The sequence below is a fragment of the Nymphaea colorata genome, chromosome 3, assembly GCF_008831285.2.
Source record: "Nymphaea colorata isolate Beijing-Zhang1983 chromosome 3, ASM883128v2, whole genome shotgun sequence".
Taxonomy (NCBI): Eukaryota; Viridiplantae; Streptophyta; class Magnoliopsida; order Nymphaeales; family Nymphaeaceae; genus Nymphaea; species Nymphaea colorata.
In genome coordinates this window covers 3,811,177-3,826,511 of record NC_045140.1, presented here as the reverse complement: position 1 = coordinate 3,826,511, position 15,335 = coordinate 3,811,177, and the positions used below count along the sequence as shown (strand labels likewise).

The window sequence follows — 15,335 nt, the reverse complement described above, 5'->3', positions numbered from 1 at the left end:
AGAGTTAAATTTAATCCTACATCTTTGTTCATAAGCAGTCAATATAAAAGGAAAACCGGAACTGGTTATTTGTTGAGACGAATAAAAAAAATGAAACATAAACCATAGAGCAGCTAAGCTTTTTCAAGGGTTTGCTTAAGAACAAGAAAGAGGTTCCATGAAAAAAGGTCTGATCCTATTGACGGATTAACAAAAATGTGCAAAGCATGATTAGCCTCTGCCTTCTATGAGGCTCTTTCTTTCTGTATACGGCAAGTGTCAAGCATTCAAACACGCACTTTACAAGAAAGATGTTCCCTTGCCATGGTCCATCCTACAGTAAAAGTCATGCCAGGAACTTCGGTAGGAGTCATGCCAGGAACTTCAAAACTTTATTCAATGACAGATTAGCTACACAGAGTAGAATGAAAATGAATGGAGTCCACAACTCATGGACTTCTTTTCTTTGATAAATAAGCACCGTGATACATCAACTTATGTAAGGGGCAAATAAAGCACAGACAAACTGTTCAGCTAATTGAGAGGCTCTTCATGTTGCAAAATTGCAATTACTTTGTATTCTGGTGTCGAACAAAAAAGAAAAGGGTTGTCAAAGCAGCTAACACGTATGGAAACAAAGTCCAAATGCCCTGTGAAAGCAAAAAAGCAATATGAGTGGTAAAAGGAGAGGCTGCATTTAACCGTGCAAAGCAACTCAACTTAACAGCTTGTTGAAAGTCATCATGCAAAAAGGAACTCAGCTCCAGCAGTTGAAAACCATGAAATATGGGCTGCCAGTCCCACGAGTTAATGGTGTATAAGCATTTCGTACTGACTTTTGACTCAAGCGTATGCTAAGGACAATGGGATGTAAATGCAATGGAGATTTCAAGAGCAAAGTTTTTCCTAGTTTTAAGTCTCCAACCAAATCAATCGTGTCTACATGAGATCACTTCAGTTTCATAAGTAACAAACTGTCACCCAGGATGTAAGCTTGCATAATAGCAGAGTAAAAGCTGAACAGAGAATGTAAAATTACCACAGCTGTTGCAACACTTGCAATAGCAAACACAGGACGATCTCTCAACAAGAATCCAATCGCCAGCTAGATGAGGAAGAAACAAAGCAGAGTCAGAAAATCAACTAAAAGAAAAAAAAACAAATACTGAAATTCTTGATACATGCGAAATATCTATTTAGAGCACCAGAAATTCAGAAGTTTATAGTAGCTCACAATTACCAATCCTCATGTTGCACACATAAATTGTCTCGATAAATTTTATTGAGATATAAAAACAATAAACAGGGAAGAAGATGGTAATCTGGATAACCTGGACTGGAAGAGTAATCAAGCATCCACAGCAGACACCAGCAAAAAAACGGCCTGCTGATATTCCCTGCACTTATTTGCAAGTTAGATGTTAGATACTTAGATGAACAATGCAAATAAATCAGCTTAAAACCACAAAGATAATGTCCCTTGCTCTATTGGTGAAAAATCATGACAAATGAACAGCAATTTTTTATGTTCCTAGTTTCAGAGTACAATAACAAATGCACCACGACCAAATAGCCGCATGTAACTTCACCAATTGATAAGTCTAACAAAACCTAAACCTGTTCCTAATAATTTACACCAAGAATGATTTCAGTGCAATATTAGCTCTAAAGAAACACTGCTAGAAGAATGCTCCAATAGAAATAAGACTTAAAGGGAACTCTACATGATGATCAGAGAACAAGCCTTCTCAGAAGAATGTAACTATCAGAGGACTATGTGCAACTGAACTATCAAACCAAAGAGAATAACCAATGAAGTCTATTTACGTAATCAGTGGTCAGAGCTCTCACCATTGCACCGGCTAGAAAAGCTGTTGGATTCCTCACTCCAAGTGAGAAACGCTCCACTGCATTTCATTTAAGATATCCTAGCTCATCAGAAAGACAGTACTAAAATATACAAATATAGGAACAGATAAATGTAATATGAACCCACAAACGAAATGGAGTACAGACATCACATTTAACATAGCTCTACCATGAGAAGAAAAAAAAAAAAAAAGACAAAAGGCTGAGGGTCAAAACTGAAAAATGACTAGTCAATAGACTCAATACAGAAAGGCCAGAATACAATGAAAAGAAACACATAAATCATCTCTGGATACTCCAAATTCATCCTTGCTGAACATTTTTCCTGCCCAATACATCCCACATTAGACTAAAAATAAAGACATCCTGAAACCTTCTATGATACCAAGGACGGAAAGCTAAAGGCTACAAAGCAATGTTGTAAAGTGTGTATGCTAACAATAGATACACTATCTAGTAGTATCTTGTAAACTGTTAAAATATAAAGCCTTCACCAGCACGTTGAAGAGGAGTCTCTTAGGATTCCACCTCCTTGTAGAATGTGTTAAAATATTTAATGTCCTTGTAACATGTGAAGAGTCTCCTAGGATTCTATGTTATAGTTAATATCCTTGTTATATGGGAAGTCTCCTAGGATTCTATGTTGTAGTTAATATCCTTGTAATATGTGAAGTCTCTTAGGTTTCTATGATGTAATTAATGTCCTTGGAGCTTGTGAAATCTCTTAGGATTCTACGATTGGAGACTCTTAGAATTCTGAAAATGAGATTATAAATAGAGGCCGTGCAAACCATTTTGGCTACGGCTTCTTCTCCTCAGTTTCTTCTTGTTTTCATTCTCTCTCTCTCTCTCTCTCTCTCTATCTTCCTGCGTGAGTGCTGTTTTCGGGTTACAGATATTGGTGCTACATTTCTATCATGGTATCAGAGCGCCAGGTTACGTTATCTCTACCAAACGAAATGCCCAAACAGGTCTGATCTGGTTAGAACTCTTTTCTCATCTTGTCTCTATCCTGAATTTACTTGTCTCTTGCGCAATTCTTGTTCCTTTTTCTTCTTGCTTACCAAGGACACATCTTGTTATATCGTGTCTTCTTTCCCTCTCATCTTCTACCTATATACCATTCCTTTCTGCTGTCATGGAAAACCTTTCGCATTCTGGCATGTCCTCAAGTTTTCTTCCTCACCTTATTACCGAAAAACTCAACCATGAGAATTATCTGATCTGGAAAAGGCAAATCATGCCTTTCATAAGAAGTCAAGGCCTCTTTGGACATCTCGATGGTTCAACAAAGGCTCCACCAATATCCGTCTTACAGGAAATAAAAAATGAGGCAGGAGAAGTTATTGCTGTTCATGAAGACAACAATCCTGAACATGCTATGTGGATGAGACGTGATCAAAGTCTGGTTGCGTATATTTTGTCCACTTTATCTCAACAAGTGTTACTTTCAGTTTCTGATGATTGTACTGCAGAAGAATTATGGGAAACCCTTGCTGATACCTTTTCCCAAATATCAGAAGCTCGAATTATGTACTTAAAGAAAGAATTTCAGAATTTGAGCAAAGGTTCAATGTCTATCATGGATTATTTGGGGCGTATTAAGGCCGTCGCAGACCAACTTGCTGCCTCAGGGAATAACATTTCTGATAAGGAAAAGGTGCAGCAAACCTTGAATGGACTTGGGCATGATTATCATGCTTTTATTACAGCTCTTGAGGTCCTTCCTGTTCTGCCTTCCTTCAACGAACTACAAGGTAAACTTCTCCAACATGAAATGAATATGAAAAGAGTCATTGAAAGGACTGATCAAGGGAACTCCCAAAATGTGTTGGCTATGAATGTAAAGTTTGGTAAGAGCCATGGGAACTCCAACCATGGTGGTCGTGGCATTCTACCAACACCACATAACCAAGGTATGTCTCCTTTGGATACTTCAAGAAAAATACCAATTTGTTTTCAGTGCAACAAGAAAGGACACATGAAGGCACAATGTTGGTTTAATCCTCAAAATAAAAACAAAGGGGTAAGACATGATTATAAACAAGGAGGACAAAGTTCTAAATCCACCGCTGAAGATATGCAACAGCTATTGATGGCCGCATTCTCAAAGATGACTATAAAGCAAAATGAGCAGGGAGAATGGTTCTTGGATTCAGGTGCAGCTACCCATGTGACAGGAAATGCAGGTAAATTGACTAACTTATCCCCTCATTACGGTAGAAGTTGCATTATAACAGGTGATGGAAAATCTCATCCTATTACACATATTGGAAATGCACATATTCCATTGTCATCATCGTCTCTATCACTGTCTAATGTTGTTCTTGCTCCCAATATCAAAAAGAACATCATATCCATTTCTAAACTCATTGATGATACAAGCTCTTCTGTTGAATTCACACCTTCTTTTGTCTATGTCAAGGACCTCCAAACGAAGAAAATGTTCGCTAGAGGGGAGCGTCAAGGGAATATGTACGTCCTCAAGGAATGTCTACCCAAGGATTCATCCACTTTTGATATAGGATTGAAGACATTTTCTCTTTCTCATAATGCGTCATCAGTGCCAAGTTCTTGCCATTTTCAATCAAAAGTAAGGGGCCCTAACCAATTTTTGGAGTCTGATTTGTGGCATAGTCGGCTAGGACACTGTGGTCGACATTTCATTGAAAAACTTGTCACAGATAGTCTCATTCCAAGATCAAGTTTACCTCTTACTTCAAGTGTCAAAAAATGTTCAAGTTGTGGACTTTGTAAGAGTCATGTTTTACCTTTCCATAATATAAATCAAAGGGCTTCCAAACCTTTTGAAACTATTTTTTCTGATGTATGGGGGCCAGCCCCTATTGATTCCATGTCTGGGTCAAGATATTATGTCTTATTCATTGACTCTTACTCACGTTTCACCTGGATTTACTTCATGAAACACAAATCAGAAGTACCTCACATATTTCGAAACTTCTATGCCATGATTCAAACTAAATTTTCATCCAATGTGGTGCATTTTCAATGTGATGGAGGGGGAGAATATTCCTCGCTTGATTTTATTGAATTTCTACGTGAAAAAGGGATAACTAGACAAATTTCCTGCCCTTACACACCACAACAAAATGGTGTAGTTGAGCGGAAACATCGACATATAGTTGAAAGCGCCATGAGCATGATGCATGATACTAATGTGCCCATTTCCTTGTGGACTGAAGCCTTCCATACTGCTGTATACATAATAAATTGTTTGCCTATGACACTCTTGATGTCTAAATCGCCATATTTTATACTCTTAGGCAAACAACCTGATTACAAGAACTTGAAGGTTTTTGGTTGTGTATGCTATGTTCACGTTGATGCTGCCTTGAGGAACAAGTTTCAAGACAAAGCTATTCAATGTAGATTCGTTGGATATGCTGATGAATATAAAGGTTTTCGATGCTATGATCCAACAACTAAACGTATCAAAACTTCAAGAAATGTCATTTTTGATGAACATAGTTTTGATAATACAAATGAAATGCCTATGACCATTGAATCTTATGATCCCTGGACCAGTACACAGTTATTCAATGCAGATCCTGTTATAGAAAATGATGTGCCTCAAAGTGAAGATTCAGAGAGAGCAATACAACCGTCGGATATGGCTCAAAGTGAAAATCAAGAAGATCCAACACAGTCATTAAGTCATCACGAAAACAATAATGAACAGAGCAACGATGCACATCGGTATTCGGGTCTTATCTACAGTCGACGACTAAGGGACAGAGATGCTCACAGTGAAGAAGACAACATGCCCCACCTTAGAAGATCCCAACGCATTCGTCATCCCATTCACAGGTGGGTTAGCTATGATTCTTTATCACTTGATTTTCAGTTATTCATGGCAAAAGTTGGCAAGGAGGAAGAACCTACTTCATTTGATGAAGCATCAAAATCACATCATTGGAGAAAGGCTATGAAAGAAGAAATGGATGCCTTGCATGAATGTGGAACATGGGAGATCGTTCCGAGGCCACACGAAAAGAACGTAGTGGGCTCCAAATGGGTATACAAAATTAAATACAAACCTGACGGCAGCATAGAAAGACACAAAGCAAGGTTAGTAGCAAAAGGGTTTACACAACAATATGGAGAAGATTATGATGAGACATTCAGCCCTGTGATCAAAATGGGAACAATTCGCGTGATTATATCATTGGCAGTTGAATATAGATGGAGACTACATCAAATGGACGTGAAGAATGCTTTTCTTCATGGTGATTTAAGGGAGGAAGTATATATGGAACAACCTCTAGGATACACGAAAGGAGACTCTCATGCATGGGTTTGCAAACTAAGAAAATCTATTTATGGACTTAAACAGGCCTCACGTTCGTGGTTTGACAGTTTCTCTTGCAAGATTCAAGAATGTGGTTTTCGGAGATGTCCTCTAGATCACTCTCTTTTCATTTATCGAAAGGAAAACATATTTACTTTACTTCTTATATATGTTGATGATATTGTTATCACAGGCAATTCAGAAAAACACATAGAAGAAGCTAAAGTTTTGATGATGCAAAACTTCAAAATGAAAGAGCTTGGTGATTTACGATTCTTTCTTGGAGTGGAGATTGATAGGCACAATAATCGCCTCACATTGACACAACAGAAATACACGTTGGATTTGTTGAAAAAGTCAGGTATGTCTGATTGTAAGCCTGTTGGAACTCCTAGTGTTCTAAATCAAAGACTAAGTGCTCAAGATGGGGAGTTATATGAAGATCCTACGCAATATCGAAGTATTGTTGGGGCACTTCAATATCTTACATTTACTAGACCAGATATTATATATGCTATGAATCAAGAATCCCAATTTATGCATGCACCTAGAGATACTCACATGGATGCTGTCAAAAGAATATTAAGATATCTTAAAGGGACAGCAGGAGATGGCTTAGTTTATGGTAAGAGTGAAAATATAACTACTGGACATCAACTTATGACATTCACAGATGCAAATTGGGCTGGAGATCCCGATCAAAGAAAGTCCATTTCTGGTTTTTGTATTTTCATTGGACGTAATCTTGTGTCTTGGAGTTGTCGAAAGCAAAAGGCAGTAGCAAGATCCAGCACTGAAGCTGAATACAGATGCATGGCTGCAGGTACTGCTGAAGTTACATGGGTTAGACATTTGCTAGAAGACATTGGATAAAAGATTAAAACATCAATGTTAATGTGCGATAATCAAAGCGCTATTAACATTGCCTTTAATCCCGTACAACATGGTCGAACAAAGCACATTGAGATTGATCAACACTTTGTTAGACAAAAGGTGGAAGACAAGGAAATTCAGCCTATTTATGTTCGTACAGATGAACAAGTTGCAGACTTATTTACAAAAGGATTAACAAAGGAACGATTCTGGTTTCTAAAAGGCAAGTTGTACATGGTGCAAAACCATGCACAACTTGAGGGAGGGTGTTAAAATATAAAGCCTTCACCAGCACGTTGAAGAGGAGTCTCTTAGGATTCCACCTCCTTGTAGAATGTGTTAAAATATTTAATGTCCTTGTAACATGTGAAGAGTCTCCTAGGATTCTATGTTATAGTTAATATCCTTGTTATATGGGAAGTCTCCTAGGATTCTATGTTGTAGTTAATATCCTTGTAATATGTGAAGTCTCTTAGGTTTCTATGATGTAATTAATGTCCTTGGAGCTTGTGAAATCTCTTAGGATTCTACGATTGGAGACTCTTAGAATTCTGAAAATGAGATTATAAATAGAGGCCGTGCAAACCATTTTGGCTACGGCTTCTTCTCCTCAGTTTCTTCTTGTTTTCATTCTCTCTCTCTCTCTCTCTCTCTCTCTATCTTCCTGCGTGAGTGCTGTTTTCGGGTTACAGATATTGGTGCTACATTTCTATCATAAACTATCTATCATAAATTTATTTTTTAATTTCAAAAAAAATAAAAATTAAAAAAGTAGAGAAAAATCAAGAAAAATATGTTCTTTATAAAAAAATCGTCATACATAAATATAGGCTTATAAAGGTTTGGATATTCATCAATTTAAATTTAACATAACATAATCTAATGGCATAAGTCATAACTCACAGCCCATAAGCCAAAACACATTAATAAACAAGTTTGAATTGCTATACATCACAGGGTGAAATTGTTCAATTTTGATGCAAATAACAAATAAAAATATCATCGTTCATAAGTTTTAATCGATCATTCTCATTCACCCTATCGCACCACTGCCATGCGGGATCATGATTGGAAGTTGTATCTTTAAAAACAAATGAAAAGCTACAGTAAACGTAAGGAGAATCAAAATCTATGCGAAAATGAAAGAATTCCATACAAAGAAAAAAAAAAAAAAAAACCTCTTTCTTCAACCCCAATGAGTCAACCATGCACAATTTTTTCCTTAAATGTATAACTTCATCCTTAAGTTGATGATTTCTCCTCAAAACTGGCAAGAACTCTACTCCTCCAACTCTTAGAAGTGTTCAAAAATGAGGGGTGGAAGGATTTTAAAACCCAAATTGGAAGAAGGGGCCTAGCACCAATTTTTGCAACTTCATCCCGTATCATGTGATACAAGATGTATCACCCTGTATTATGTTGCATGAGACATACGATACAAGTGCGATACACCACCCGTTTAAGATACAGGTAGTGTATAATATTTCAAATTCAAAAACTATCATATGATAAGTGCAACACTGCTACAAAGTATTTGATAACATCCGCACCTTGAAGAACATGCAACTCCTTTCACTATGTGAGACATACATGTTTTAGCTAGCCAAGAAAAAACTTAGGACATACATGATCTCATAAGCACTAAACAAATTAATTTAAAATTGTTAAAAGTACAGAGGCCTATGACAGACTGGACGTTCCAAGATGAAGCACAGCTACCATATACTCTGTGGTAATGGAACAAACTGGTTGTTGCACCATCACATCAAAGATGCACTTGGTCATATTAATACAATGAGACCATGCTCAAGTCATGAATGGCTAAAATATCCTTTAGAATGCTTTTTTGGTAAAAACATATCATGGAGACTGCACCCACCAGCTATTTGACAAGACAAGTCCATTTGATAGAGCATATACTGAAACTTAAACAGTGACTATAGAAAACGGCAAAGAGAAAAGGAAAGGTTTACAAAATAAGTGCCTAAAGAATAAGGGTTATACAAGAACATGTGCAAGATTTGGAGGTCTACACAATTTTTGCACCTAACTCAGACACAGACTACTCTTAACTACTATTAGGTTAGCCCGAGTTATTGATGAAAATTGACAAAATTATCCCTCGAGCAGCATATAAATTTCCCCATCCCAACTGACATCCCTCTTTCCTTTTTTTAAAATAAATTCAATTTTCAAGATGAAAAAGCACCATGAGAGTCTATCTTGCTTGCCTGTAGATCAAACTGGTCATAAAACACCAAGCAAATCCGAGAGAAGAGAATTTAGGGAAGGGTTGCTACTACATTTGATGTTGCCATGCGGGTCTGCCTTGGGGTAGGCCCACTAAGGTTCAGACCTGGGCCTTCAAAAGGAGGCAATGTAGAGGCTGGATATCTAACATTAATTGGGAAGGTTGAGAGAGCACAAATGGAGGGTTTTCAACAGAAAAAAGTTTACCAGCATTAAAGTACTTTCTTAGACCATGATCAAATGTGTACAGACGTATACTTGCATGCACATATACACACAACCTGGTACTAATCTGTGTATTTCCATTTTCCATATAAGCAGCACGTGCCTGACTTGTAAGGATACAAACATAGAAGGAACTCTACCTAAAGTTTTTCCATCAGGAACCAACATTAATTGATGGCCAATTGTTCAACTAGATGCATCCCAAAGAAATGTCATTATGAACAGTAAGTGTGACAATAGAGGCAAGCTTTTTATATAGCCCTGAACACGTCCCACTACACAGCCTTCCTCGACATTCTTAATTGGATACCTGTCCACAAACTGCATTGGAGGTGCACATAGAGAAGAGTGGAAGACCGCTATCTAAGACAAGTCTTACATGCATAAGTCAGTCTAACCAAGAAACAACTTCCATTGTTCCCCACATTTAACTTTTTTCAGATGTACCATGTGAAGTGAAAGTTTCTTCTTTCATGCTTCTTGATCATTTCCTCTGCATGAGTTCTCCTGATGTTTAGAAAATGTAGTTACATATTTCACAGGATCTATCACGAATCATGATAGAATAAAAAATTATATAAAAGATCATGTTCCGAGCAACATGAAAGATTCTCGCTAGTTGCTACCTCTAAATGCAAGAACTATGTACATACTAGTTTATGTATTGCTGGAACATCTATCATTTGAATCGACAACCACAAAACTCAAAGCGGTTCAAAGATACTCACCAAAACCTATTAGATTGCCATATCTCTTCACCACACGAGTAATATGGTTTGCCTTCTTCTTGGAAACTCCAAGCTGAAAAATTATGACAAAGATAATGATAACATCACATTGACCTTTGTATTAGCAAAAACGGTACCCTTACTGTTCCATTTCAAACTCCCAACAAGAAGTTGTATATTTGGTTTTACAATGAAGAATGAGGCTATTACCTTGGAGAAAACCTCATCAGGTGCCTTAGTCCTTGATACAAGTTGGCCAAGATAAAAAGGGATCAAGTCACTAATACACACTCCCCTGGAATGCAGAGAAACCATAATTTGATTATTGGTTGAATGCGAAACATGGTACATTGTCCAACCCAGATCCATGGTCAGACATGAACAACAGAGAATTGCTTTGGTGGAGTCAAGAATTTTGGGAACAAGAGTAAGAGAACTGAACGAATAAAGGGAAAAATGGTATACCAGTACACCCATAGCACTGTTGAGACAATGTTGGAAGCATTGTTTGAAAAAGAAGCAGCAAATGACTCCCAAGAGCCATCAAGAACCAATCTCCGAGCTAATGACATGCCGACCTACAATATAAACTGAAACAATACCTTATCACACCTAAGCTTTTATACAACTTCTCAAAGGCTATTAAGTACAACTGTTCAACATCAAATTTCACTAGAGGAAGTATGCGATATCGGTCACTGACATGTAGGTCAATAATTCAGTTCATATTTTGACCTGGCACTAATGTTAAGAAACAAATATTCAAAACAATGAATAGCTAGAGCCAATACATATACTTCAGTTTTCAATTGATCAATAGATTCAATACATAGAAGACATTAACATTTTATCAATGTTAAACCATTAAGAGCAAAAAATGATATCCGTACATGTCACAGCATCTATTTTGCAGCCTCATGCTGTGTATCATGTCTCATGGCATTGACAGGTTCATGTTGTGTTCCCTTGAAGCAGGACAACCACAAAATAGGGCTGGACAAGGCTGGGCTAGGACTGAGACCGGCTTATCCAAACACAAGCTGGTTTTGAAATAAAGAGTCTAAGCTCAAGCTGGACCTAAAAATTATGTTGACCCAGGCTAAACCAAGACTACAAGTTACTGTTACTCGACTCAACCTGCCCCAAGAAGTTTCACTGGATATTTTCTTTTTCCTTTCTATTGTTCCTCCTCTTCCCATTTCAGGCAGTTGATATTCTAGTACAGGCTTATCATTACCTCAAGCTCCTCCGACCACCTCTCCCTACATAACCCTCTTTTAGGCCTTGGAAACCCATCCATCTACAATTTAAATTTTTTTCTCTTTTGGCTAACTCTCTTCACACTTTGGGGGTCATGTGTATACCATCTCAGGTTTTCTGTTTTCTCCTTTCCTCTAAACCTTCTCAAGCACCTTGGAGATGCTGTGTGGAAAACCACGTCTTTTGTGCTACTTGAACCCTTGGCTTTTGGCTTTTGCAACTAAGCCACATAGCTATAATCATTTGATCTTAACCAAGCTTAATCAGGATCTTGGGATGAAGATCCATGAATGCGTCCAGCCTTTTAACCCAAACTTGGTTGCATTTCCAAGTCCAAGCTCAGTCACCTTATCATTTTGTGGAGGTAAGGTCATGCTAAGACGGAACAATCTCAATACTGTGCCCGGTTCTAAATTGGGGTTTGCAGTTTGCACAGCCTAAACTATAAATAGCAAGTTCCTCTAAATAGAAATTTCTGAGAATAGGTCGCAGTGTCTCTTTGCACAAATTGTCCATGAGGGAGACAGAACCGGCTGAAGGACATGGGCCTATATACATTTTTGATTTATCCTTATGGTTCCAGAAAATGACTTTTCTAAAGTTGATGCTACAAAGGGTGAGCATAGAGCTGGGTCCGTACCATTAGTTTTGTGCAAACAGAACAACACACTAACTTGAAAACATCACAAGAATACACATTACACAACCCTAAATATAAATATATAATTAAATGCCAGTGCAAGGACAGACCCAAATGTTTAGTGCCTCTTCACTAATAAAAAGCCCACATCCAGCCGCCATAAGCAAGCAAAAGTAGACCCATCTGCAAGAAATTTCTTTCATAAGAAAACTAGCAGTATGTGCAAAGAGCATCCCAGTGTAACTAAGAAAAGACACGCACCATAAAGGTATATTATTTCAAATTTTCAAACAATACATCTAAAAGATGTAAAGATCACCAGGCCTCAGGAAAAACCATAGCATGAAAAAGATTGGCTTCGAGTTAATAAATAATCTAGCATATGTTTATCTAAGATGCCATCAGTTGTAAAATAAAGCGACTAGGCATAGGTCCAGGCATTCACTGATCTGCTCTGACAATTCCTCCTGTACTGCTACTTCCAGTAAAACTTGTTGGCAATTGCAGTCGACCAGCACATACAGCTCTGCTTACTGTATTTTTGACAAATTATTTTATGGATTCATATTTCTTTATCTTACGTTCTTACCCAATTTTTATGTCATTTTTCTAAATGAAAATTTTCTAATTCCACACATCTGCTATCCCCACTTGCATCTTACTTAATGTCAGACCCCAAGTAACCAGTTGAACTCATAGTGGCCAAGGGATTAGTATCTAAATATTGGTACCCAAATTCATAATAACTGGAAAATTTTTGCATTTTATCCATAAGCTATTGGCAAAAAATTTTAAAAATTAAGGAAAAATCTTTAGAAACTAAAGATTAAAAGAATAATTTTGTGATTTAAATTTTTTAATAGCAACCACCATATACCTTTTTGACCTAGGTGGTGGAAGAAATGGCCAACATTGTCAATGTTATCCCAATAATAAGTTCAGGCTTTTCATGAAAGAAATTTAATTCGATCAAGCAAGAAGGCCATGCACTATGCAGCAATCTGAGGAAAGATATGTGCATAAGGATCTGAGGCTTCACTTTCACTAGAATATGCCATTTAAAGAACCAAGTCCTGAAAATGCCATGTAACATGTGCAAGCACAAAAAGATTATAATGGAACGCATTAAACACTTAATAGGCAATTAACACAAGCTTTACTTTCAAGAGATTTAGCATTTGCATGTTGCACAAATTAAGAAAAACCATTTAAATCAGAATCAAGAGGACGCTAACAAATTTTATCCAAAAGACTACATGAAATGATCGCATTTAAACAATACAAGTTTCAAATCAATCACATACCCTGGAGTATATTCTGGTATTGTAAGTCTGTAGCCAAATACTTTCAGGTTAAAGCCATCTGATGTTACTTCTGGAGTAGATGTTACAGAACCATCAAGTAAGAACTGCAAGCCAGATGAGGAAGGTCCCCAAAGAAACCTCTTGAAGCAAGCTAACGCTATAACCACTATCACAGCTAAACCACAAACAACTGCTAGTCTTGCTATGACTGAGTCTTGAGCTTCATTCTTCACCTTCCAATTGTTCTTTCCTTCAGGCCGTTCAGCTTTCTCGTCACCAACTCTGCTACTTGAAGACCTGTCCCCACCCATTGAAGGAACACTTCCAGGTATTGAAGCCTTAGCATTGGCATTCTTACCTGCAGCATCATCATGCTGATAGCTTCCCACCCTGTTAGGTAACATTTCTCAGCATCTTAAAATCACTGAAAAGCTTTCGAACCAGCTAGTTTGGCAAGTGAAAGATTAATCAAGATCAAGTAACGCAAGAAATTAACAGGATTCACAAGTATGTCTTCCTCTTTGTGCCACACGTTACTGAAGGGTGGAAAGACATGAGGACGTAAAAAAGAGATCCTTCTCGTGTTTCATCTGTATTACCGGAGCAGTTCCTTACGTCTCAAAAGCCACTAAGAAGGTGGTTGATGAGATAGGAGAAACCTTTCGACATTAACACCAATCTACCTGTTCCAGCAAACTAAATGTCCACCTCTGTTTGATATAAGATGACAATAAAAACGGTTGGTCTTGAGCTCATGTCTCTTCCCATTTTTAGCGACCCAACTCTGCCCTGAACCGATTAATTCCCGTTCACTGTCGCCCACCCCTCTTCATAGGTCCGATAAGTCCGCATTCTCCCGCCACTTTGACGGATTTGTCTCAGCTTGGGGTTTCACATTGTTATGCGAAATCCAATTTCCTAGCTCTACCTGCTTTCCTAGTGAATGGGTGCATCTAACACGAAGATATTTCAAAAATCAGATGCTCGTTTCCATTTAAAAAATCCGACGTACTGCTCATCAACCGGTGGCTACTAAAATCATTATGGCACTTTTGTCAATGTGCTTATATCTCTACGCATTTATCCAAACCTAGGCTCTTCACTTTCACGTTTTCCCTGCCCAAGACCCTGCATTGATCGAATCAACATACAAATGTGCAATTGAATAGAGCAAAGAAGAAACGCAAAGATCACTCAATCGATTCAAGTATTCGGGACCAAACAACTTCGTGAAACGAAACCGAGCATCCAGAGCTTCTAGCGACAGGATATAGATGGATGATGGAGCAAGGAATCAGAGTTTTTTGCACTAAAAAGGACTACCAATCAAAATTTACCTCAAAATTCTGCGTGTAAATCCAAGCGCAAGGGGCACCCGATGACTACGATCGAGATCGCGAAGAAAACAAAAAGATGAAGACGTCGCGGAACCGTGGGGAAGGCGAAACGTGTTGGCGGGAGGGATGAATGATGCTGGGCGGGAGCACCCACCAAAAAGAATGGCAGTGTAAGCCATTCGGTGGATGGATTAAGGGGAGTTCAGCGGCTTCATAACGAACGGAGACGGGCACACGCTCTCGTTGCTCGTGGCAAGCGAGGAGCGGGAGGAGGAATATACTATCTGCGTGAGATATTCGAAGTGGCGATAATTCTAAATCGGCGCCCTCCCCCACCCAAAATGGCTGGTCCTTGCCGCCACATGTGGAGGCTGGGATGATTATATAAGGTAATGGCTTGAATTGATAGAATGTTGACAAATTGAGGAATTGAACTCAGTCGGCTCTCCACAGTCCCGTTATGGTTAGAAACGATGATTAGGAACCGTTGCTAAAAATATGATAACAGATTGCCATTTACCATTACCAATGCCTTTCGACAACATTTTCGGACAACTTCAA

General features: G+C 38.1%; 1 protein-coding gene across 1 annotated transcript; it reads right to left on the bottom strand.

The window, feature by feature from the left end:
* Window positions 1-405: 405 nt before the first annotated feature.
* On the bottom strand, window positions 406-15,146 carry LOC116249509 (uncharacterized). Its single transcript, XM_031622623.2, has 10 exons — window positions 14,775-15,146; window positions 13,438-13,827; window positions 12,244-12,316; window positions 10,699-10,811; window positions 10,444-10,528; window positions 10,234-10,306; window positions 1,831-1,886; window positions 1,311-1,376; window positions 1,019-1,084; window positions 406-629 (listed from the first exon to the last, which is right to left on the bottom strand). The coding sequence occupies exons 1-10, from the start codon at window positions 14,951-14,953 to the stop codon at window positions 549-551; spliced, it is 1,182 nt and encodes a 393-aa protein (XP_031478483.1). The 5' UTR covers window positions 14,954-15,146; the 3' UTR covers window positions 406-548.
* Between the last annotated feature and the right edge of the window lie 189 nt (window positions 15,147-15,335).